The sequence below is a fragment of the Podarcis bocagei genome (assembly GCF_964188305.1).
Source record: "Podarcis bocagei genome assembly, chromosome: 2".
NCBI lineage: Eukaryota > Metazoa > Chordata > Lepidosauria > Squamata > Lacertidae > Podarcis > Podarcis bocagei.
In genome coordinates, this window is record NC_138126.1 from 4982985 (window position 1) to 5009085 (window position 26101).

The following is a 26101-nucleotide window of genomic DNA, read 5'->3' on the forward strand; positions in this document are numbered from 1 at the left end:
TGCTGGAACCTGGCACCTTGCAACCACTGCCATACATTCTCATCCCATTATAAAAATGCATGCCCCATTCTACTGGAAGGAGGTGGAACATGTTTCATGGTAGATCAAATGACAAACAAGCAGCCATGTGAATCAACTGTATCCAGTTCCCAGCAGCCACTATGGCTAAGGATGAGGAGTGATGGGAGGTGGAGTTGTGTAACATATTGAGAGAGCTTTTATTGGTTATGCAGATTGATGAAGAGGTTGTATGGATAGTACTGATTACTAGGAGGATGTTCAGGCAGGAGCATACATGCTATATATAGGTTTGGTGAGGTTGCTGGAAACTTGCAGACTCTGCCCTTACGAAGAGGCAACGTGACAACGGGTCTTTTCTGCAGTGGCCCCCTCTTTGTGGGGTGCTTTCCCCAAGTAGACTGTCCTTGCACCTTCCTTACACATCTTCTGGTGCCAGGTGAAAATGTTTCTCTTCAACCAGGCATTTGACTTTTTGAATTTTTTGTAGGAGGGGGGTTATTGGTTTGTTATTCTCATTTTGTAGTTTTCTGTAGTGAACAACCCTGTGATCTTTTGATAAAGGACGTTGTACAAATTTAATGAATAATTAAAAAATTCAGAAATCAGTAATTTGTGCCACTGACATGTGTTATTAACATATAATGAAAAAGTACACTAACAAGTACATGAAGACTGTAATATTTGAAATGTCTAGAATGAATAGACATTTTTTAAGAAAGCTTTTGGAACGAAAATATATTGGGCAAACTGATCTTTATGAAGCTTAAACTACAAAGCTGGGAGAAAGCTTGGTACATTTAAGGTTTTGAATGAAGACTGTGGTTTTGGACATGGCATGGACATTTATTTTAGGTGGTCAGAAAGAATGTGACTGGTCTTAGCAGAAGTAAAGTAGTTGGACTCAGACAATAAGAAAGGGCAACTTGGCAAAAGTTTTGTGCCACCTACAGAATTTGGTATCCACGTGTTCATGGCTCCATGTAGGTATGTCTTGCTGTCTGTGCCAACCAAAAGGGAATGGGAGCAGTTTGACATCACAAATGACGCTTGATGTTAGGAAACCAGGTTGTTATAGACCAAGTGGCTGTCTCCTCTTCAGAAATTGTTGGCTCTAGATTAAAGTCCCATTCTCTGGAAACATCTTTGCTCTTTGCATGCTTCAGTTTATCTTGATCTCTGTTGCTCTTAGGTCCGGATTTCTTCTTGGTTCTGGGGACTCTGATTCTTACAATAAACCTCTTGTATAACCCATTTCCCGTGTCTTCTTGTATGGTCCTTATAGCTGGCTATCTCCTCACAAATTAAGAATCCGTATTACAGCCCGGCTGGAGGACTTACCAAAGCTCTTAACAGCTTGCCTTACTCTCTATATGGCCACTCAACTGATTCAATTTGCAGAACCAGCAGAGTTATTGGTGCCATATGATACTCGTTCTGTCCTTTTTTTTTTATAAAATTTTTTATTGGTTTTACAAAGTTTTTTAAGACAAACAAACACATAAAAAGACAAGACATACAAACACGTATAGTTTCATATCATTTTTTCATAGACCTCTTTTCCGGGACTCCCCCATACCCCCCCTTTCTGCATCCCAATGTCCATAATTTTTTAGCAACTTCTAAGTATTTCTTTCCAACCTCTGTCATCTTAATCTTTTCTTTAATCTAATCTTATATCACTGTAACCCTTTCTTTCTGAAAACCTCAACATTCTAGCATTCATCAAGTTTATAGTAGTCCTTGAGATAAATTTTAAATTTCTTCCATTCTTCTTCCGCTGTCTCTTTTCCCTGATCACGGATTCTGCCAGTCATCTCGGCCAGTGTCATATAGTCCATCACTTTCATCTGCCATTCTTCCAGAGTGGGTAGATCTTGTGTCTTCCAATACTTTGCAATAAGTATTCTTGCTGCTGTTGTAGCATACATAAAGAAAGTTCTGTCCTTCTTTGACACCAATTGGCCGACAATGCCCAAGAGGAAGGCCTCTGGTTTTTTAGGGAAAGTGCATTTAAGTGCCTTTTTCATTTCATTATATATCATTTCCCAGAAAGCCTTAATCTTCGGGCATGTCCACCAAAGGTGGTAGAAAGTACCTTCAGTCTCTTTACATTTCCAACACTTGTTATCAGGCAAATGATAAATTTTTGCTAGCTTGACTGGGGTCATGTACCACCTGTAAACCATTTTCATAATGTTTTCCTTTAGGGCATTACATGCCGTGAATTTAATACCGGTGTTCCACAACCATTCCCAGTCAGCAGACATAATGTTATGACCAATGTCCTGTGCCCACTTAATCATAGCCAATTTAACTGTTTCATCTTGTGTATTCCATTTCAGCAGCAAGTTATACATTCTTGATAAATTCTTAGTATTGGGTTCTAACAGTTCAGTCTCTAATTTTGATTTTTCCACCTGAAAGCCAATTTTCCTATCCTGTTTGAAAAACTCCATTATTTGATGATATTGAAACCAATTTTGTACTTTATGTTTCATTTTCTCATGACTTTGTAATTTCAGTTTATCTCCCTTCTGTTCCAAGATTTCCCAATACTTCGGCCATCCGACCTCCATATTGAGTTTCTTCACTGCCTTAGCCTCCATGGGAGACACCCATCTAGGGGTTTTGTTTTCCAACAGATCTTTATATCTTATCCAAACATTAAACAATGCTTTTCTAACAATATGGTTTTTAAAGGCCCTATGCAGCTTAATTTTATCATACCATAAATATGCGTGCCAACCAAATGCATTATTAAAACCTTCCAGATCCAAAATGTCTGTGTTCTCGAGGAGCATCCACTCTTTCAGCCAGCAAAACGCTGCTGCTTCATAGTACAATTTTAAGTCCGGCAGGGCAAATCCCCCTCTTTCTTTAGCATCTGTCAATATTTTAAATTTAATTCTGGGCTTTTTGCCCTGCCAGACAAATTTCGAAATATCTTTCTGCCACCTCTTAAAACATTCCATCTTGTCAAGAATCTGCAAGGTTTGAAACAAAAATAACATTCTAGGCAATACATTCATCTTAATCACTGCAATTCGGCCTAACATTGACAATTTCAAATTTGACCATATTTCTAGATCTTTTTTAATTTCTGATACTCGTTCTGTCCTGGTAATAAACCCATCATTTAGAGTAGCAGAACATATAGTTTGGCATTCCTTGTCTTTTGACATCATCCCTTTATTGTTTTTTGGTGTCTGGGAAAACCATATTTATTCAGGGAAACTTTTTCAGATATGTAGAAGCAGACGTGTCTTTTAATCTATTTATAGCTTAACTGCTTATTTTAAGTATATTTTGCATTTATTTATTAAGAATCTTTTTTTTTTGTTTTTTCTTGAATACTCCTAAGAGGGTCTACTTATAATTAAGTGTGCTTAAAAGAAAAGCAGGTGTTTAGACAAATTTACAGAAGCAGAAAGGGCTGTCAAAGGCTCCTAGGCCTTACTGCTATCTTCTCTTTCCACTGTTGGAGAGAGGGTGCCTTTGGGGAATCACATGTAGGGAAAGTGCTTCTGCCCTCATCTTCTGCTTGTGGGGTTCATTTGGGGACATCTGCTTGGTCATTGTAAGAACAGGATCGTTGACTTCATGGCCCTTGGTCTGATCCAACCTCAGGGCTATTGAGACGTCAATAACGTTCAGCCAAAATAAAAAAAAATTCCTTCCAGTAGCACCTTAAAGACCAACTAAGTTAGTTCTTGGTATGAGCTTTCGTGTGCATGCACACTTCTTCAGATACACAGCCAAACTCACCTTTTTCCTTCAACCACATCAGTCTACTTAGTAAAGATGTTTACTTCCTGCTCTGCACCTGCTCCTGTAGTTCCAGGGGAGAATTTTAGAATTTTCAGGGGAGAATTTGCATTTGGGACCAATTAGTTGAACATCACAATCATGGGCAACAGGGGGTTGTTTATTCCACTGTTCCTGAAAGGTCTGATGTATAAAACACCTTCTGGGTGCAAAACAGATGCTCTTCGACTGAGCCATGATCCTTCCCTTCTCCTTTGTCTCTGAAGCCTGATCCAGTAACCCCACCCTCATATTTGTCAAGTCCCTGAAACATCATTCTTTCAAGAATCAAGATTTCTTCTGAATAGCTGGCTATGAAGTCGGGAGGAATAATCAATAGGGAAGTGTAGCAAGTAGACCCGGAATGACAACACTGCTTCTGCTGCTGCCTCTTGCAACCTATGGGATGCAGCAGAGGACTAAATGTCCACTGAATCTGACCAGGGATCAAAATTGGGCTATGAATTTTTACAGGCCAGGAGACCAGCTCATTAGTGGATTCATATCTTCAAAGGTTATTGGAGGTCAATATCCGTTCTCCTTTACCCACACTCCCTTAACCAAATTTGAGTAGTAAGTAATGGTGTATTAATGTATTCCTATCTACGCTCCAATTCTTTTACAAACAAACAAAAGAATTGCCTGCTGCATCTGATCAATGGCGTATTTATTGAAACATCCTTTTCCCACAGTGCCCTATCAGGAGCTTGTGGAAAAACAGGGAGCAGAATAGTCGTCGTCGTCTTCTTCTTCTTCTTCTTCTTCTTCTTCTTCTTCTTCTTCTTCTTCTTCAGCAAAAGCAGGGAGCAGAACATGACCACAAACACACTCTCTCCTCCTGTGCCTTCCAGAACTGATGTTAAGAAGCATTTTCATGAATTTGCCTTATCTTCCTTTAAAGCTAACTTGGCCACCATCACTGTCTTCTGGGGAACAAGTTCCACAGCACTGTGCAAAGAAGTCAGTTTGCATCTTTCTTGAATAATCTCAAGTTTTAGTGTTTTTAGAGAAGTAGAAGATTGTTTATCCATTTTCTAAACAATATACATAATTTTAAAAAATCATGTCCTGTCCTCTCTTGCTCACCGTTTCTCAACTAAAAAGAACAGAACACTGCAGTGTGTCCTCATTTACCGGTATTTTCAATTCCTTTCCTAATGATCCATAGCTCAGAAATTCCCTTTTTTACAGCCACCTAACATGGATTTGGGGACGCGGGTGGCGCTGTGGGTTAAACCACAGAGCCTAGGACTTGCCGATCAGAAGGTCGGTGGTTCGAATCCCTGCCATGGGGTGAGCTCCCATTGCTCGGTCCCTGCTCCTGCCAACCTAGCAGTTCGAAAGCACATCAAAGTGCAAGTAGATAAATAGGTACCGCTCCAGCGGGAAGGTAAACGGTGTTTCTGTGCGCTGCTCTGGTTCGCCAGAAGCAGCTTAGTCATGCTGGCCACATGACCCAGAAGCTGGAAGCCGGCTCCCTCGGCCAATAAAGCGAGATGAGCGCCGCAACCCCAGAGTTGTCCGCAACTGGACCTAATGGTCAGGGGTCCCTTTACCTTTTAACATGGATTTGACAAGCATGATCCGAAGGTCTCACTCCTGGTCCTTCCCTCCCAGTTCAGAATCCATGAACATGTAACTCTAGATCATTTATGAACAAGATAAAAAGCACAGGTCCCAATACTGATCTTCAGGGGACTCGACTTTCTACTCCTCTTCATTTGGAGAATTGCCCATTTATTCCTACATTTTGCTTCCTGCAACTTAACCAGTTCCTGATTCACAAGAGAACCTCTCTTCTTATTCCTTGACTTCTAATCTTGCATATGAGTCTTTGGTGACATACTTTGTCAAAAGCTTTTTGAAAGTCTATGTACAGTTTGTCAACAGGATCACCCGACAAATTTTCAGTTTTTCGAAAGAAGTCTTCTTGCTTCGAGTAGCTTCTTTGGCTGTACTCATTAACCAAGCTGATATCCTCTTGGCCCTAATGGTATCTTTCCTTATTTGCTGTATATACTCAACTTGAGTCTCTACTACAGTGTTCTGAAATAACTCCCAAGTGTTTGGGAGTGATTGACCCTCTTGATTTTGCCTTTCAACTTCTTTTTTACCAAGCTTTGTGGTCTGTATGCTTTGATGTATGTGAATCAGCTCTATTTTCTGGTAGTCCTGGTATATCAATATCTCCTTCTTCTTCTTTTCTTGTTTGAAGAAAGAGGAAGCATCTTGTTCAGTGAGATCAAATACAATGGGAAAATCTGAATTGGGTATCATGTTTTTTAAAAGCAAGAAGCACCTCCTTTTGTTTTAAATCAGTGAGATGAAATTCACTGAAACTATGCTGAGTCTTTGCTGGGGCTTTAAACGAGAATGTCAATGCATAGGGACCTGTGATTTAATTCATTCATTTATTAAAACATTTCTAGACATTTTTCATCAAGATAACCTCTCCACAGACACCCCTGTGATGATGATGGCCTTAAAATATATCATTCTTCTCCAGTAAAAGAGAAAGAACTAAACCAGATATATAGTGGTCACTTCCAACTCTATGATTCTATAGTTGTGTTTTATTAAGCGTATGTGGCAAGCCAAAGTGGCAGAGATGTGGAACTGAGGACAGGATATTCTGTGATATTATGGCAGTGGAGAAAGCTGTATTGTAATATTTGAATAATTTTTTTTTTAAAACCCTATGTCTTTTCACTTGGTGAAAAGCAGTGTTTCAATGTGTTTTACATTACAATTTAAGTTAAGTTAAAAACATTCAGTCATGCTCCCTATGAGGAACTTGTCTTCTCTAAGAAGCTGTGAGGTATGTTTGAGTGGCAGCTTTTCAGTAATAAGCAATATGAAATTCATTCTCTCATTGTGTCTCATGGACCCTTGGGGAAGGTTGAATGCTTCCCCTGTATAAGGCAGGCTCCTCCTTTATAGCTGGGTGCAATGGAAGATGGAAAAAACAATTTTCAGTGGGAAGTGCACAATTCTTCCCCCAAGGCACAACATAATCTATGTACAGTGGTGCCTCGCAAGACGAAAATAATCCGTTCCGCGAGTCTCTTCATCTAGCGGTTTTTTCGTCTTGCGAAGCAACCCTATTAGCGGCTTAGCGGATTAGCGCTATTAGCGGTTTAGCGGATTAGCGGCTATTAAAGGTTTAGCGGCTTAGCGGCTAAAAGGCTATTAGCGGCTTAGCGGCTTAGAAAAAGGGGGGGGAGCGGAAAAAAAATCGGAACACTCGCAAGACGTTTCCATCTTGCGAAGCAAGCCCATAGGGAAATTCGTCTTGCGAAGCAGCTCAAAAACGGAAAACCCATTCGTCTAGCGGGTTTTCCGTCTTGCGAGGCATTCATCTTGTGGGGCACCACTGAAACTGAATGTGACTTCCATTTTCTCTGAATCAAGGGTGACTATGTGACATACTTTCCTCCGCAGCTGGATGGGTGGGAAGGACTGGCACATTCTTTCCTCCGCACTTGCCACTCAGGAGATCAATCTTAACCCCAGGCTCTTGTCCAACATTACCCTGGGCTACAGCATCTACGATACCTTTTTCGAGGCAAGAACAACTTCTGATGCTCTGACAGACCTCTTTGCTGGTGGGAAGATCAACATTCCAAACTACATCTGTGGAAAACAGAAGACACCACTAGCTGTTCTTGAAGGGGGTGAATCCGACATCTCCATGCACATTGCAAGCATTTCAGGAATCTACAAGATCCCACAAGTAAGAATTGGGTTCAAGTCAAACACAGCTGGCAACATTTGCCATCTTGTGAAAAACAATACAAAAACCAAGTTTTTCTTATGATAATGAATTTATTGCTTACTTTACATTGTATGTTGCTTTGAAACATTGCTTTTCATGAAATAGGAAGCCATACAAAGATATTTCAGTTTCTGGATCATTAGGAAAAAAGTGGATTGGACAACTTCATGGAGGAGAGGGCTACTGATGGCCAGGGGCGCCGACTTATAAAAAATATTGAGGGGGCCCATGCTGGTCAAGAAAGGCTCCCCTCCTCCAAAGCAGACCCGATCCAGGCGGCTCCATAAAGCTCCTGGAGAGAGGCGGGGGGGGGGGCGCGGAGAGACAATGCCAAAACTCAGGGGGCTCCTTGAGCCAATTGCCAGAGATGAGCCCCACAGGGGGAGCCAGGGTCCTCTATAGCCCACCCCAGCTGCCCTTCTTGTATCTACAGCCAGTTTGGCAGGGGGCAGTGGAAGGGTCTGGAAGGAGCGGGGACCACCGCGGAGCACACATACCGGGAGCTGGAGAGGTGAGGCCCAGCCGAGAAGGGGCCAGCCTGGAAGGCGCAGCTTCACAGCCGAAGCTGTCCTCGGCTTGGGGAGCCGGAGAAGCTGTCGGGTCAGGGCCCTGGCGCAGGCCTAGCCGCTCCCGCGACGCCTCTTTGCTCCCGGGATCGGGGCCGCCAGCTCAGCACTGGAGCCGAGGGAGCCCCCAGGCAGGCCTGTGAGCAAAGGCAGAGCTGCCGGGCGGTGGCCGCTTCTGCAAGGCGGCCGGAGAAGCGGGGACCCCCTCTCCTCCCCGCGTCCCCCCCACTCGCTCCCCCCTCTGAAACTTTGTTAACACTTCCACGCTGAGCCTCTGACAATAGGGGCGGGCCGAGGGCACGACGCGGCTGGGCCCTCTGGACTCGCGCCCCCCCAGATGTTGCGCCCGGTGCGGCAAAGCATAATATAACTAATAATTTTCTTAAATTATTGGGGGGCAGAGCCCCCCCAAACAAATTTTTGAGGGGGCTCGGGCCCCCTCAGGCCCCATGGAGTCGGCGCCTATGCTGATGGCTACTAGCCGGGATGCCTATTGCAGAGTTGGATACACTGTTGGCATCTGTCTGGCTAAGTATAAAAGGGAGTGGACCTCCACTGTGTTAGCAGAATCAAAACCAGATTCATAAGGCCCTTAATTATTTTGGTCCAGGACATCTCAAGAATGGCATAAGACTTATACATGTCCCCAATCACTGAACTCTTGGGAGGAGTCACTCTTAGTGGCTCAGATGGACAGCTCGTTTCCAACAAGAGCCACAATTGTGGAACTCATTTCACAGAACTCTCTTCCAGCTGAGGTCAGACAAGGTTACTTAAAAACCTTCCAGAGCCTAATGAAGACCTTCATTTTTCACTGCATGCAGTAGCCAGTTCAAATGAAATATGATCTTGTAGTTTTAACTTTTGTCTTTTTTAAATCGAACCTTTGAAAACTGCTTAGAGTCCATTCTCATCCTGAGGTAAAGTTCTTAACCCGAGGTACTACTTCCGGGTTAGCGGAGTCTGTAACCCGAGGTACCACTGTATAAATTGCTTAAATAAAAAAAGGTTATTTTAAAAATATTTGATGTTCATGCTAATTTAAAATTAAATATGTCATAATCTTTCAAATAGAAGTACGGTATTCAATCACTGCCCTGAAAAACAAAACCCCAGTCTCTTCTCCTTTCCTCACCAGCTCAGTTATGGCTTTGTTCCTCATGATAAAGTCCAGTCCCCTTTTGTCTACCAAATGACACCAAAGCAAGAGACTCAGTACCAGGGGATGGTCCAACTCCTCCTGCATTTCAAGTGGCCATGGGTTGGTCTCTTTGCTCCAGACAATGACAATGGAGAAAAATTCCTGAGTACTTTGACACCCCTGATGATCAGCAACGAAATCTGTGTTGCCTTCACAAAAAGAGTACTACTACAAACCTGGCTGTGGTTACCCCAGGAAGCCCCTGCCATGTGGAGACAAGTCAATGTCTTTGTTTACTCTGCAGACTCTCAATATGGACTTTTTATAATCATGGAGGTACAGTCCTTATTTGAAAGGATAGAAACTGGAGGAAAAGTCTGGATAATCACAGCTCTTCAGAACACAATCTTATTTGGTGATATTAACTCTTTCCGCTATGCCCATGGATCTTTCTCCTTTGTAATGAAGACCAAAAAAATGACAAAATATAAATACTATAAGCCAATTTCATTTTATAGTCTAAACGTTTGGGGAAAAGCATATGTTTGTTCATATTCAAAGCATGCCTTGTCTGTGAAGGGTTGGGAAAAATGCAGGGAGAAGAAGAAGTGGCTAAGGATGCTGCCACAGGAAAAGATTGAAGGAATCCAATCCCAAGACAGCTATGTGAATTACTTGAGTATCCAGGCTGTCGCTCAAGCCTTGAATGCAGCATATTCATTCAGCTCAAAGAGGATGCCGATTGTGGGCAAAGGAGGCAGGTTGGAACTTCTACAGCCATGGCAGGTATATCCTTTTCTTTTGCAAACTGAAATTCATCATCCCAGCTATATGGAATCACCATGATAGGAATTTAGGAAGCAGCCTTAATCCCAAATCAGACCAATGGACTGTGTAGTTCAGCACTGTCTACACTGACTATTAGCAGTAGCAAAAGCCATTACAGAAAAGAAGATGGAATAAAATGCATTACACAGTTAAAAGGATTAATAAAAAACAGGCATTTTATCATATAAGAGTTTTCTTCCCTGTAGGATTAAATTTATCATCCCTAGAAACATTTCTCATGAAACGGCAGAACAGGCCACTCTTTCAGAGACGTAGCAGGATAAAGGTGATATTACTCACTTTGGTTCACTTTGGTCACCCTGCAAATGCTGAAGCAGAATGAGAGGACCTAATGAGTACATTTGAGTCCTAGTTCTCTAGTCCTTATTAAGAGGCTATCGGGATGCATCATGGTTTCATGTTCTCTCAATGCTGGAGTTTCTTCTGTTGTAGCTTCATTCATTCTTGAAAGAGGTTCGCCTCTATTCTAATACTTCATCTGAAGGACAGTACTTGGATGAGAATGGGGCACTGGCCATTGACTTCGATATTGTGAACTGGGTGCTGTTTCCTAATAACTCTCGGGGTAGAGTGAAAATTGGGAGCATAGAGAGACAGAAGTCCTCAAAACTGAAGTTCACCATTAACCCAGAAGCAATTGTGTGGCCCAAGCTGTTTAAGAAGGTAAGAGGAATTGTTATTCCCTACGACATCTATAATTGTCTAATAACATGTTGAATAGTACAGATGATTGATTGCAGTCTTAGACATCCTTCTCTGGAGCTTAGTCCCATTGAGCTTAATGGAGTCTGTCTTGAGAAAACCTGTCTAAGATTTCACAGTGAGTAGGAGACTTTCAGGAGCAGAGCAGAAGACCTTCCCCCAACTTGGTGCTCTCCAGATATTGTGGACTACAACTCCCATCTGCCAAGGCCGACGTTGGGCAAATATATCTGAGGGCAACAGGTTGGGTAAGACTGGAGTAAATTCTGCTCCATCTGTTTATTAGATCAAGAAAACAGAAGGAAAACAGTGGAGCACAGGGTGGTCTGTGTAGTTGAACACACGTTCAAATAAAAAAATTCTAAATGAACAGCAGAGGTCAAGATCTTTTCATCCAGTTGAAAAAGGCTTCTCAAAACAAGATTTTCTGCAGTTGATTCCAATAAGTGCAGATATGACACACAAGCAAACTAGGCATCATGTTCTGCACTAGGAGCAGCTTTTGGTGCCAACCTCAATGACACTGTGGAGTCTTGGGAGTAAAATAGGAACCAGACAGTCCTTATTCACAGCTGCGCAACCTAGCAGAAGATACAATGGCAGCAGTCTAAGGACTTTTGTTATTGCTGCTGGTCATAGGAGTGTGTGCATGGTTCTGATATACTACCTTTCATTTATTTAATTAGGTTATTGTTTATTGTATTTTTCATGCTACCTTGTATACAAAAATGAAGCAGGGATGTTACATAATTGCAAACATCAAAGAGGTCTGTTTCCCTAACGAGCTGCTCTGCAAAAGAAAAACAAAACAATAATTTCCACAAAATAGGGCCTTTAGGCCATTGGAAACAGATATTGTGAAGAGAATCAGAACTTACAGGGTTAAACAGTTCTGAGTGGAGTGACGTCTCACATTCTGAGGCGTGGTTATGTTCACATACGGGAGTGGTTTCTCTGTGTGTTTTTCTTGTTTCGGTTTGACCGAGAGGCGAAAGATGTGCGCTCTTTCGCCTGGCTGATTTAAGATGTTTTTCTACACGATTAAAGACTGTTGGAGATAAGCAACAAGGCTGCGTACAGTCTGATGTATTACACACACATTGCAACAGTTTTCTACCGCTGCGGAGACTCTGCTGAAGGACGCTGACAGTGAGCTGAGCTCAGGGGTCCAGTGTGGCGCAGCAAAGTGTGCCGGACTCCATCATCAAGCCACAGATATGCCTTCTGTTTATGCCTAGACTATTCCTCGCTCAAGATGCACAGAGAGCTGTCAGCCTGGATATGCCAAGAAAATTCAGGAAGGGAGGCCACATTGCTGCTATGATTGTTCTCCCTGCTCAGAAGGCACAATCTCAACACAGGAAGGTAGGACAGCACCTCAGGGGAAAGGGCCTTCAATGGGAAGAGGGGGCAAATATTTCAGTCAGGCTCAGGCTGATACTTGTGATGGTACTCCATTTTGACTACATCCTTTCTTGACCTCACCTATGAGCTCACCTTTCCCCGCAAATGTAACAAGTTAGGATTGTCATTTTCTCTATGCAGATGCCGATGAATGTTTTAAATGTCCAGAAGATCAGCATCCAAATGAGGACCGACATCAATGTGTCCCTAAATTAATTACCTTCTTATCCTATAAAGAATCTTTGGGGATCCTCCTGGCTTCTTCTGCCGTCTTCTTGTCCTTAATCACAGGCATTGTGTTTGGAATCTTTGTTAAATCCAGGAACACTCCCATCGTCAAAGCCAACAACCGAGACCTTTCCTACATCCTCCTCATCTTTCTCCTGCTCTCCTTTTTGTCCTCCTTCCTCTTCATTGGACAACCTACAAAAGCAACCTGCCTTATGCAACAAGTGGCCTTTAGCACCATCTTCTCAGTTGCTGTCTCTTCTATCTTGGCAAAAACCATCACTGTGGTTCTGGCCTTCCTGGCCGCTAAGCCTGCGAACAGGAGGAGGAGATGGCTGGGGAAGGGTTTTGCCCAGTCTGTTGTCATTTCCTGCTCCAGTGTCCAAGTTCTCATATGCACCATCTGGCTGGGAATCTCTCCCCCATTCCCAGACTCAAACATGCACTCCCAACCTGGAGAGATCATCCTGCAATGCAACGAAGGGTCTGTGGCCATGTTCTATGGTGCCCTTGGCTACATGGGCTTCCTGGCTGCCATCTGCTTCACAGTGGCTTTCCTGGCCAGGAAGCTGCCTGGGGCCTTCAATGAAGCCAAGCTGATCACCTTCAGCATGCTGGTCTTCTGCAGTGTTTGGGTGTCCTTTGTGCCCACCTACCTGAGCTCAAAGGGGAAATTCATGGTAGCTGTGCAGATCTTTTCTATCTTGGCCTCCAGTGCTGGCCTTCTGGGATGCATCTTCCTCCCCAAGTGCTATATTATAATTTTGAGGCCTGATCTGAATATGAAGGAACACCTGAGGAAAAAAAAATTAAACATGGCATGTAGGATATGTGAAAATCCCCCACTAGAATCTTGACTTGATAAGCTTATAGTGGGGAGTGAGTTTGTTTGTTTTTGTAGATCCTAGGCCTGTTATTCTTCAGAAGGTGCCAATATACTCTATAATTATCTCTGTATGTATGTCCAACTGCCTTCCTAATACTGCAGTGTACAGCTCACCAGGTATAAGGTAAGTCAGAGATCATTGTCAGCATTCTCTGTTTCCTTCACATCACTTGTTTCTACACACATGCTTCTTATTTTAATTTATGTACTGCCACTGCTTCCTCAGAAACCTTCAAAAAAACTCATGGTAGCATGTTTCTTAGGTTGAACATGAGATGAGTCTACCACTAGTGACTGTAGAAATTTAAAATGGTTTGTTTAGGGGTTTTTTATATCTGTTAGAGGAACCAGATAGACACAGGGGTAACTATGGTCAGTTTCTGTACAATTAAGTTAATCCCTTACTCCAGACAATGATTTCCACTCCTCCTTTCTCCAAGCAATTCCTAGCAGTGGCGTAGCGTGGGGGGTGCTAGGGGTGCCAGCCGCACCGGGCGCAACATCTGGGGGGGGCGCGAATCCAGAGGGAAGGGACAAGTTCCTTCCTCCGCCGGGCTCCCCGCCGCCACCGCCAGCCTTGCGCCCTAGTGCGCGCGCCCCCCCCGCCGACGCCGCCACTAACGCCTGGCCGGGCATGGGCAGCCTCCGCACCCCGACGCCGCCGGCATCCCCTCGGCCCAGCCACAGGTGGCGGCTGCTTCTGCCGACTGGGAGGGAGGAGAGCTCCGAGGGGCCTCGCCGCGCCCTGCGCTCCCCAAAACCCTCCGAGAGGAAGCCGGCGGGCGGGCGAGGGTCTCCCGGCAGAAGGGGGCGCCGCTGGCTCCGGCTCTCAGCGCAGGTCTCAGCGGGGGGGGGGGGGAGGACGGAGCACGGCTGGAAGCCCCCGGACCCAGCCGGGAGGAGGAGAGGCGCTCGCCAAGCCGGGATCTGGAGGTCCACCCAAGGAGAGGAGGGGGCGGGGAGGCGCCCGAGGGGAGGGGGCTTCGGCTGCCTCGGCCCGCGGGGGCTCCGCAAATAATAAATTTAATAAATTCCTGCTGAGCCTTTGGGGGGGTCCTTGGCTCTTTCGCTCGCCCCCAGCCCCAGTGGCGTAGCGTGGGGGGGTGCAGGGGGGCCGGGCGCAACATCTGGGGGGGCGCGCTCATACTCGAGTGCTAAAATCCACGGGTTAGGGGGCGCAAATTACTTGCCTTGCCCCGGGTGCTGACAACCCACGCTACGCCACTGCTTCCTACTTCCTACACTGCTTCCTACTTCCTAGATCTTTAGGTACACATTTCTTAAAACCAGAGGCATTCTTGTTGGGAATGGTGGGAGAGGATATTGATAAGAAGGATCAGAAATTGTTCCTATATGCAACAACAGTGGCGAGGTTACTGCTGGCTCAGGTGTGGAAACAACAGGAAATGCCAACAGTAGAAGAGTGGCAGTACAAGGTCATGGAATATGTGGAAATAGCCAAATTAATGGGGGAAATTCGACAACAAGGCGATGAAACATTTCAATAAGAATGGGAAAATTTGTGTTATACATAGGATAAGGTGAAATAGTAAAATCTGTAGAATGGAAATAAACCTCATAACGGGAAATTAAAAGAAACTTTATTGGATGTTAAATGACAATATGAATTAAAATGTAAAATACAATCAAGGCAACTAATTGTATCTGTAAATGAATATAGACAAACAACAAGACGTGTATATACAGAAAGATTTATTTGTATATAGACGCTGTACGGATAAAGTTGAAAGAAGAACAACAATATACAAAATCAATAAAGACAATGCGCAAAACTTAGAGACAACATAAAAAAGCCAGAAGAAGGAAGGAGGGAATGTAAACTAATGTAAACTAATGTAAATGTAAACTAATGTGTATATGTATAGTATGTAATCATAAAATCAATAAAGATTATCTTAAAAATAAAATAAAATTGTGGAGTTGGAAAGGACCCCTGGGGTCATCTAGTCCAAACCCCTGCAATGACTAAAGCATCCATGGCAGATGACCATCCACTTAGAAACCTCCAGTGAAGGAGAGTCCACCAGCCTTGAAGGGAGTACAGTGGTACCTTGGTTCTCAGATCACTTGGAACCCAAACATTGCAAACCCGGAAGTAAGTGTTCCGGTTTGCAAACTTTTTCTGGAAGCCAAACGTGCTTCCGTTTTGAGTGTTACGCTGAGGTCTGTCTTTTTTTGCAGCTTTTTTGTTTTTTGTTTTTGACTGTGTGGAACCCAGTTCAGCTACTGATTGATTGATTGATTGATTGATTGATTGATTGTGTGACTGCAGTACATTGATTATTGCTTTCATTTTGCTTTCATTTTGCAGTACATTGATTATTGCTTTCATTTTATGGATCAATGAAAGCAAGTAGTGGCACCCTCCCTGTGGAACACCCTCCCACCAGATGTCAAAGAGAACAACAACTACCAGACTTTTAGAAGACATCTGAAGGCAGCCCTGTTTAGGGAAGCTTTTAATGTTTGATGTATCATTGTATTTTAATATTCTTTTGGAAGCCGCCTAGAGTGGCTGGGGAAACCCAGCCAGATGGGCGGGGTATAAATAATAAATTATTATTATTATTATTATTATTATTATTATTATTATTATTATTATTATTATTATTCATTTTATGGATCAATGGTCTTGTTAGATAGTAAAATCCATGTTAAATTGCTGTTTTAGGGGTTGTTTTTAAAAGTCTGGGATGGATTACTTCATTTTGCATTACTCTCTATGGGAAAGCGCACCTTGGTTTTGGAACAGACTTCCAGAACGGATTAAGTTTGAGAACCAAGGTAAACATGTTTTTCTCCTGCTCGGCACCTGCTCTCATAAGGTCTCAAAGGAAATCCCCCCCCTTACAATTATCAGAACCACAGTGATCTACACTTATTTTTTTCCGGAGACTGAGGGATGCCCTCACACATCATTCAAATATTGCCTTTGGGAACATTACGGTAAACAACACAATCAAGGGTGCCAGGGGTTTATTTATTCCATTGTGCCTGAAAAGTTCAATGTATAAAATATGTTGCATGACACAGAGTCTCTGGGACCAGGGCATCTGGCAGGTGAAGAGCTGGGGGAGAGAAGTCTGTGTGACTCTTAATAGGAAGCTGCCTTCTAGCTCAATACTGGCGGGCGGCAGCTCCTCAGCTCTACCTGGAACAGTGAGCAGAGACTGAACTTGGCACCTTCTGGTGCGAAACAGATGCTTTAGCAGTGAGCTATGGCCCTTTGTCTTTAGCCCTGAAGTATTTGGGTTGTCTTCCAATGAACTACTAATGGAGTTGGGAAGAACAATCACAAGGGAAGTGTAGCAGGCAGACCCAGAAATGGCAACACTCCTTCTCTTGCTGCCTCTTGCAATTTGTGGGATTCAGCAGAGGGCAAAATGCCCACTGAATCTGATTTGGGATCATAACGGCGCACTGAATTTTTACAGGCCAGGAGACCACCTCATTAGTGGAGTCATATCTCCAAGATTCATTGGAGGTCAATATCCCTTCACCTTTTCCAGAACCCCCTTAAGCAGTCTTGAGTCGTAAGTAGTGATGTATTGATTCTGCTTCCTACCAACTCCCTGTCCCATTCTTTCTGGTACTCCTGGTAAATTGTTGTCCCTTGTTTTTTGGGTTTTTGTTTTCTTTGTTCCCTTTTTCTCGTGGGCATCATAATTGAGGCAGTATCTCATTCACTGGGATCAAATACAACTGAAAAATCTGGAGTATAGTTTTAAACTAAAGCAACAAACACTCTCTTTTCTTGCAAATTTGTGATATGAAGATGATTGAAGCTAGGTTGTGTTTTCTTGGAAGGTCTAAACAAGAATGCCCTCATTCATTCATTCATTCATTCATTGAGTGATTGAAAGATTTCTGTATGTCCTTTACATGTTTCAGTGTGTGTGTGTGTGTGTGTGTGTGTGTGTGTGTGTGTGTTTAATTAAGTAATAAATTGAGTGAGACTCTACAAAGCATAACTTGTTTCCTATAAGGTAGGAAATGCTGTGAGGTGCGCTTGAGTTGTAGCTTTTCTGAAGTAACCAAAATAACATTCATTCCCTTATTTGTCTCCCATGGAACATTGGGGAAGGTTGAATGTCCAGACCATGTTCCTAGACATGAAAATTAGATAGCAGGTGGAGAGAACCATTTCCAAGGGGGAGCAACTCATTTCTTTCTCCTCCCGGCACAACAAAATACATGCAATTGCAAAATATAAATGACTACTATGCTTAAGGAAGTGCAGTTCAGTGAGTATGACTCAGATAACTTTTTTATCTAGTGCTCAGCAGAGCCCCATATCCCTAAGACTTCTTTTATTTATTAGTATTATTTGTTATTAAATTTATAAACCACCCTTCATCAAAAGATCTCAGGGCAGTTTATCTTGGCTGCAATAAGGGCTGCTCTTCTCATAAGCCCATTACAAACATGCAAACCATTATTTGATAAACAATTTTTGTGAGATACGCAATGCCTAGAGAGGTCATTTGATACAGTGGCAGCTGCTAACCGCTGATCCTGGTGGTAAACAAAAAAGGGCTGATTTCTGGTTTTCCCTCCATCCTTCTCCTTTGCAAAAAAAGTGCTGCAGACATGGGTACTGGTAGACCTATGTCCCACTTCGCCATACTTACTGGTCTCATTTCATATTTGGTTTGATGTATACGGGGGGAAATGTGACTTTCAATTTCACTGGTCCAGGGATGACTATGCGATGCATTTTATTTGACAGATGGATTGGTGGAAGGAACTGGCACTTTCTTTCTTTCTCACTTGCCATTCAGGAGATCAATCATAACCCCAAGCTCTTACCCAACATTACCCTGGGCTACAGCATCTATGATACCTATTTTGATGGAAGAACTACTTCTGATGCCCTGACAGACCTCCTTGCTGGTGGGAAAATCAACATTCCAAACTACAGCTGTGGAAGACAGGGAGAACTGCTGGCGGTTCTTGAAGGTGGGGAATCAGACATCTCCACACACATTGCAAGCATGTTGGGTACCTATAAGATCCCACAGGTAAGAACTGGGTTCATGTCAAGCTTGTTAGGATAGTTCCATTCCACCTTTAGAACAGATGTGTGGATTGCTGTATGTCACATGTCTGTTTACTTCCAGCACAGTCTGCTGGGAACATCTGTTTGTATATTGCTGTTTGCTTGGACATGAAGGGAAGCAGACATGTTTTTCCGTTGTTCCGTTGTTCCTGAACTATGCTGAATAAATGCCTGTAAATAATGCTTACACATGTCTCTGTCCGCCACTTCTGTTGTGAGAAGTTATTCACTCTGCTGAGTAGAGCCTGCTCAGTATCTAAAGGTTTCTGAGGCTTGAGTCGCTGATTGATGCTGTTCTGAGAACCGGAGTTCACCCAGCTGCCGGCCGGTGGCTGGGTGAATGCAGTGATGAATGTTTTATATTTGGCAGGAAAAGACATTCCAGCAGATTTGTTATCTAAACCTGTAAATAGATAGCAACATTTCATAGAATCATAGAATCACAGAGTTGGAAGAGACCACAAGGGCCATCGAGTCCAACCCCCTGCCAAGCAGGAAACACCATCAGAGCACTCCTGACATATGGTTGTCAAGCCTCTGCTTAAAGACCTCCAAAGTAGGAGACTCCACCACACTCCTTGGCAGCAAATTCCACTGTCGAACAGCTCTTACTGTCAGGAAGTTCTTCCTAATGTTTAGGTGGAAGCTTCTTTCTTGTAGTTTGGATCCAAACTTTGAATTAGGCAAAAATGTTCCAAATGTATGAACAACCTGGCTGCTGAATTCTACACTAAACAAGTTTCCAAACCGTCTTCAGAGGCAGCCCTATGTATAACACATTGCAGTAATTTAACCTTGGGGTTACCAAAGCATAGACAATAGCTAGGCTATCCCTGTTCAGATAGGGGCGTAGCTGGGCCACCAGTCAAAGCTGATGGAAGGCACTCCTGGCCACTGAGGCCACCTGAGCCTTGAGCAACAGCAAAGGATTCAGGAGTAGCCCCAAGCTACAAACCTGCTCCTTCAGAGGAAGTGTAATCCCATCAAGAGCACGAAGCTGAAAGAGATCATTTCTAGGGTGCGCACTATCCTGCACTATCTCTGCAGCTTTCTTATGGCACCTGGAAACATAGATTTGATCCAAGGTGGGAAGAGTGCACCCAATTATTCTGTTTTTTTCTTTCTGGTCCATCTTTCTAAGATGTTTAGAGACTACTGCAGTTAAGGTGTATAGAAATTGTTTTTATTTAAATAATATTTGAGTTTTACCTTAATTAAATTTGTCATCATCTTTCACAAAGACGTATCAAAGCTTTGTCCTAAGAAACAAAACACCAGTCTGTCTACCTTTCCTTACCAGCTCAGTTATGGCTTTGTTCTTAAGGATAAAGTCCATTCCCCTTTTGTCTATAGAATGGCCCCCAACGAAGAAACTCAGTACCACGGGATGGTCCAACTCCTCCTGTATTTCAAATGGACATGGGTCGGCCTCTTTGCTCCAGACAATGATAATGGAGAAAGGTTCCTGAGCACCTTGACCCCTCTGATGACCAGCAATGAGATTTGTGTTGCCTTCTCAAAAAAAGTACTACTCCAGACTTGGCTGTGGATACCCCATGAAGCACCTGCCATGTGGAGACAAGTCAATGTCTTTGTTTACTATGCAGACTATCAAGATGGACTTTTTATAATCATGGAGGTACAATCCTTCCTTGAAAGGATACAAACTGGGGGGAAAGTCTGGATAACAACAGCGCTTCCAAATAAAATCTTGACATATGAGACTGGAGCCTTCCGGTATGCCCATGGTTCTTTGTCCTTTGTAATGAAGACCAAAAAAAGGACAAAGTATGACTACTATGAGCCAGTGTGTTCTCCTACTTGGTGGAAAGGATTCGATTGTTCATATTCAAAGCATGTATTGTCCGTGAGGGGTTGGGAAAGATGCAGGGAGAGGGAGAATCTGGAGATGCCGCCTCAGGAGGAGATTGAAAGAATCCTGTCACAAGATAGCTACATCAATTACTATAGTGTTCAAGCTGTGGCTCGGGCCTTAAAAACAGCATATACATCTGGATCCAAGAAGAGGCAGGTGGTGGGTGGAGGAGACATTGTTGAACCTCCAAGGCTACAGCCATGGCAGGTACACCATTTTCTTTTTGCAAACTATAATTCATTGTCTAGAATTGACATGATAGCAATTCCATAAGCTGCCTTACACCGAATTAGATCATTGTTCTACCTAGGGAATCTTTCCCAGCACTACTCAGAGATGCCACTGGGAAATGAAGCTAATACCGTCTGCATCCAGAGCAGATGCATTCCCCGCTGAACCCTTTCCTGCATCCAGAGTCAAGCATAGCATTTCATTTATTGCTACAAATTTATAAGGGACCCTTTAACACATGAGCATGATCCCAGGCCATTTTGCAGGAATGCATAAGAACTCTAAATGCTGGTGTTTTCCATATTAGCTTCATCCTTTCTTGAAAGAAGTGCAGCTCTCTTCAAATACTTCGGATGCTGGACAATACTTGGATGAGAATGGGGCAGTGGCCATTGACTTCGATATTGTGAATTGGGTGCTGTTTCCTAATGATTCTCGTGCTAGAGTGAAAATTGGAAACATAAAGCGACAGAAGTCCTCAAATCTGAAGTTCACCATTAACCCAGAAGCAATTGTGTGGCCCAAGCTGTTTAAGAAGGTAGGAGAAATTATGCTATTCCCTATGGCGTCTATTATCTGAAAAGGTCTTCAGATCTAAAGTTCACCATCAACCCAGAAGCAATTGCATGGCCCTTCTGCTTTAACAAGGTAGGCAAAATTATTTGTGCCATTTAATTAACCAAGACATAGTTTGTTGAATATTACAATTAGGACTTGTTAATTCTGGTCAGTGACTGAAATAAATAAATTCATTCAGGCTGCAATAGATTGTAATGGATTGCTTTAAAGTCATTCAGCACCAGATGAAAAGAAAAAAATGACCCCAAACCGCCCTGTCTCACACTATTCTGTATTTTTAGAACAAAGGCAGCAACCCTACTGGTGACATATCCCCCAAATTTACCCTGAAGCGTCACATGGGTAGGCAAACTAAGGCCCGGGGGCCGGATGCAGCCCAATCACCTTCTCAATCCGGCCCGCGGACGGTCCAGGAATCAGCGTGTTTTTACATGAGTAGAATGTGTTCTTTTATTTAAAATGCATCTCTGGGTTATTTGTGGGGCATAGGAATTCATTCATTATTATTTTTCAAAATATAGTCTGGCCCCCCACAAGGTCTGAGGGACAGTGGACCGGCCCCCTGCTGAAAAGGTTTGCTGACCCCTGGGTCAATGCAACCTATAGAACAGCTCACAGGAGCAGGAGAGTGGGTATTGCTCCATCTGGTGGGCAGAAATGCTTGTATTGAAGGCACAATCCAAAAACTGAGGTGTTGAATCCCTACCTTTAGAGGTAAATATCCCACTGTGCTCTTCTCAAAAGCTGTGACCTGATTCCATAGACACAAATGCTCCTAACACTTTCTCCTCGATGTTCCTTCTCCTGTGTGGTGTGTAGTGGTTAAGAGCGGTAGACTCATAAACTGGTGAACCGGGTTTGCGTCTCCGCTCCTCCACATGCAGCTGTTGGGTGACCTTGGGCTAGTCACACTTCTTTGAAGTCTCTCAGCCCCACTCACCTCACAGAGTGTTTGTTGTGGGGGAGGAAGGAAAAGGAGAATGTTTGCCGCTTTGAGACTCCTTCGGGTAGTGATAAAGCGGGATACCAAATCCAAACTCTTCTTCTTCTTCTCTTCTTGTTGCAAACCACAGAGCCAGAGGAGAGCATGTGTGAGCCGTGAGTCTTCTTCTTCTTATGCTTACAATGTGCCGTGTTCAAGATGCACAGAGAGCTGTCGCCCTGGATATGCCAAGAAGGTGCAGGAAGGGAAGCCACCATGTTGCTACGGTTGTGCTCCCTGCTCCGAAGGGACCATCTCCACTCAGGAAGGTAGGAGAGGACGTCAGAGGAAAGGGCCTTTCCTGGGAGGATGAAGCAAAAAGTTGAGCTAGCCCAAACAAGACATTTGTAATTCGAGTTTAGCTTACAGCTCCCACCACTGTTTCGCTGGGCACGGGCTAGCTTTTTGTTATTGCTTCCTATGAATGGAATGGCCTTCCCAAGGAGGGCTATTCTGTTGCCAACTGCATGGTCCTTCTGGCACCAGGAGAAGAAGCCTTTATTTACTCACTCACTCCAGCATGTAGAATCTGGATTTAATGATCCACTCTACAGCATTTTATTCCATGATTTTTAACTTCTACCAGTAATATTGCAGGTAGTACACATATCTGAATCTGTTGTTGCTGGGCTATCTAGGTGGGTTGAGAGAAAGTGGAAAAGATAAGTCAGGGTGTATTGGTATCACCAAACCTGTGGCCTTTTAAAATGGGCCATCTTCCAGACAGTGATTTCATAAGAGGTATTGTCTTGCTCCGGGGCCCAGTCAGTCCTAGGGCCAATGAGGTAAAGGTAAAGGTACCCCTGACCATTAGGTCCAGTCACAAACGACTTGGGGGTTGCGCGCTCATCTCGCTCTATAGGCTGAGGGAGCCGGCGTTTGTCCACAGACAGCTTCCGAGTCATGTGGCCAGCATGACTAAGCCGCTTCCGGTGAGCCAGAGCAGCGCACGGAAATGCCATTTATCTTCCCGCCAGAGCAGTACCTATTTATCTATTTGCACTTTGACGTGCTTTCGAACTGCTAGGTTGGCAGGAGCTGGGACAGAGCAACGGGAGCTCACCCCGTCACAAGGATTCGAACCACAGATCTTCTGATTGGCAAGCCCTAGGCTCTGTGGTTTAGACCACAGCACCACCCACGTCCCATAGGGCCAATGAGAGGGCCCAGCTATTTCACTGTGGCCTCTATCAGTTTAAGGCAGTGTTTCCCAAACTTAGGACTACAACTCCCATCATCCCTAACTAGTGGGACCAGTAGTCAGGGGTGACGGGAATTGTGGTCCAAACTCTAAAGTGTCTTCAAACTCTGGCTTTGTCTTCAAACTATCTAGGAGCTGGAGGAGGAGGCACACCAATTGCCCTCAGCCACAGAGCCACTTTTCCTTGGTTTTCATAATGGCTCAGCACCTTTCTTTTGTTGTTCTAATGGTTCATCTCCCAGGCGATTACTTAATGAGGAAAGTAGCCTGGCTTTTTAAGATTTTCATACTTCCTGGGTCTGGGGATTAAGTATCTGGCAGCCACAAACTCATAACATTAAGGTTTAGCCATAATACACTGGAATCTGCGTTTATACGAAGTCATTCCTTTTTTTAAAAAAAAAGATATTTATTAAGGTTTCAAAAATTATATATAAAAAGAAAAAACAATAATACACAATAATACAAACAAACAAAAAACCAAAAAAAGATATAATTTCAATCCCTTATTTTCTTATCACTTACTTCCAAACTTAAAACCCAATTAAAAACACGTAAAATTTCAATTGCTTATTTTCTTTTAACTTATTTCTCAGACCTCCTCACGCCTCCCCTTCTTGTATTCCAATTCTAATTATTAGCTCAGCAAATTCTTATTACTTATTTCTCAACTTTAACTTAATGGTTTATCTTAGATTTATTTTTGCAAACCTTATTTTCATTTAATTTAGTTCATTTTAGAAATCCAATTTTACCTTATCCAAACTTAAATCTCGAACTTATACATCGATTCTTATTCTTAAAACGTTTTTTCCTAAGGTCGACCATAGTTCCCTTCCACGAATTTCCCATTTTACATACCAATAACAAACAAAATAAAAACAAGATAAATTGTAGTTATGAACCCTTTGGATTCCCAAACTCCACCCCCCCTTTCCCGGCTTCAGCCCTCACAAGTATACGAAGTCATTCCAATGATCTAACTAATCCAGGTGTCTAGAACTTTTTCTTACTGGTGGGGCAGATCTTAATTTCCCCAAATCTTGGCAGGCCAGGCCAAATTTAGCAGCTGGGTGCTGCTTACAACCTGTCAATCACCTGTTGCAATAAAAATGTCAGGTAATTTCCGTGCTTTAAAGCCCCAATTGCATTTCAGAGTACAGTGTAGGCTTTGTTGAAAATTGTTTGGAGGCAACCCAGCAATGTTGCACTAACGTCTGATATTTGGGTGTCCAAAATGCAGCACAGTGATGTTTACAAGGGGCTTTCTAACTGCCACACGCTGTGGTTTGTACCTCTGGTTTTTGAGTGTTGAAAGAACAGCAGTGGAAACAGAGAAGTGGCTTCCCTTCCTAGAGCAATGCATGCTGCCACCCAGTAATGGAAAACGAGGGAGCAATCTTTGAGCTCCCAATAGTTCCTTTCAAGCCCTACCCTGATGTCAGGTGTAGTGTACATGAGGGTCACTTCCCAAAATTGGATTTGCAGGTCAAATGGAGAGTCCAAGTGGGCCACGTATCACTCATGGGCTGGAGATTGGTCTTCCCTGGTCTACATTAACTGGAAGAGGCTCTGACACATCTTACAAAGTCTCTTTTTCTCTATGCAGATGCCAACAAATGCACCAAATGCCCAGAATATCAGCATCCAAACAAGGACCGAACTCGATGTGTCCCCAAAGTCACCACCTTCCTCTCCTATGAAGAATCTTTGGGAAGATTCCTGATTTCCTTTGCCCTCTTCTTTTCCTTAACCACAGGCATTGTGTTAGGAATCTTCATTAAATTTCTTGACACGCCTTTAGTCAAAGCCAACAACCGAGACCTCTCCTACATCCTCCTCATCTCCCTTCTGCTCTCCTTTTTGTCCTCTTTTATCTTCATCGGCCAGCCAAGGAAAGTGACCTGCCTTTTCCGACAGATGGCCTTCAGCATCATCTTCTCAGTTGCTGTTTCTTCTGTCTTGGCCAAAACCATCATGGTGGTGTTGGCTTTCCTGGCCTCAAAGCCAGGAAGCAGCATGAGGAAATGGCTGGGGAAAAGTTTGGCCAACTCTATTGTCATTTCCTGTTCCAGTCTCCAAGTTGTCATCTGCACCCTTTGGCTGGGTCTGTTTCCCCCATTCCCAGAATCCGACATGCACTCCCAACTTGGAGAGATTATCTTGCAATGCAATGAAGGATCTGCTGCCATGTTTTATGGTGCTCTTGGCTACATGGGCTTCCTGTCTGCCATCTGCTTCACAGTGGCTTTCCTAGCCAGGAAGCTGCCTGGGGCCTTCAATGAAGCCAAGCTGATCACCTTCAGCATGCTGGTCTTCTGCAGTGTTTGGGTGTCCTTTGTTCCCACCTACCTGAGCACCAAGGGGAAATACATGGTAGCCGTTCAGATCTTCTCTATGTTGGCCTCCAGTGCTGGGCTTCTGGGCTGCATCTTCATCCCAAAGTGCTACATTATCATACTCAGGCCTGATCTGAACACAAAGGAACAGATGATGGCCAAAAACTAAGCATGGCATTTAATTCTTAGTACTAGAGGTATGGACAAATTCTGCACTAGAATATGGACTGGACCCCTAGATAAGGATGATTACACTGTAGGTGTGAAGGCTTCGCTGGACTCCCAACATCTGGATGAGCAGCCCCAATAATGTTCTGTTTTTATATGCCACTGCAACCCAAAATAAGTTTTGAGCTACTCCAAATAATATATATTTATAACCAACAGACCTGTCTCCTTTCAGATTCATATTTCTTTCCATTCAAATCCATTGTTTT

The 26101-nt window shown here is 43.5% G+C and overlaps 2 protein-coding genes across 3 annotated transcripts in view; one reads left to right on the plus strand and one right to left on the minus strand.

The window, feature by feature from the left end:
* Window positions 1–26101, minus strand: part of LOC308580407 (vomeronasal type-2 receptor 26-like) — a 70126-nt gene that overhangs the window by 21784 nt on the left and 22241 nt on the right. The window lies entirely within an intron of this gene.
* Window positions 7471–26096, plus strand: LOC308580435 (vomeronasal type-2 receptor 26-like). 2 transcript variants are annotated; one of them, XM_081182061.1, is made up of 7 exons: window positions 7471–7558; window positions 12097–12223; window positions 18179–18418; window positions 19757–20539; window positions 20871–21101; window positions 22216–22393; window positions 24935–26096. In XM_081182061.1, exons 2-7 carry the CDS (start codon window positions 12140–12142, stop codon window positions 25831–25833), a joined length of 2415 nt encoding a protein of 804 aa, XP_081038187.1. In that variant the 5' UTR covers window positions 7471–7558; window positions 12097–12139; the 3' UTR covers window positions 25834–26096. The 2 variants fall into 2 exon arrangements, with proteins under 2 accessions (XP_081038187.1, XP_081038188.1); XM_081182062.1 differs by lacking the exons at window positions 7471–7558; window positions 12097–12223; window positions 18179–18418 and having other exon boundaries at window positions 20482–20539; window positions 20890–21101.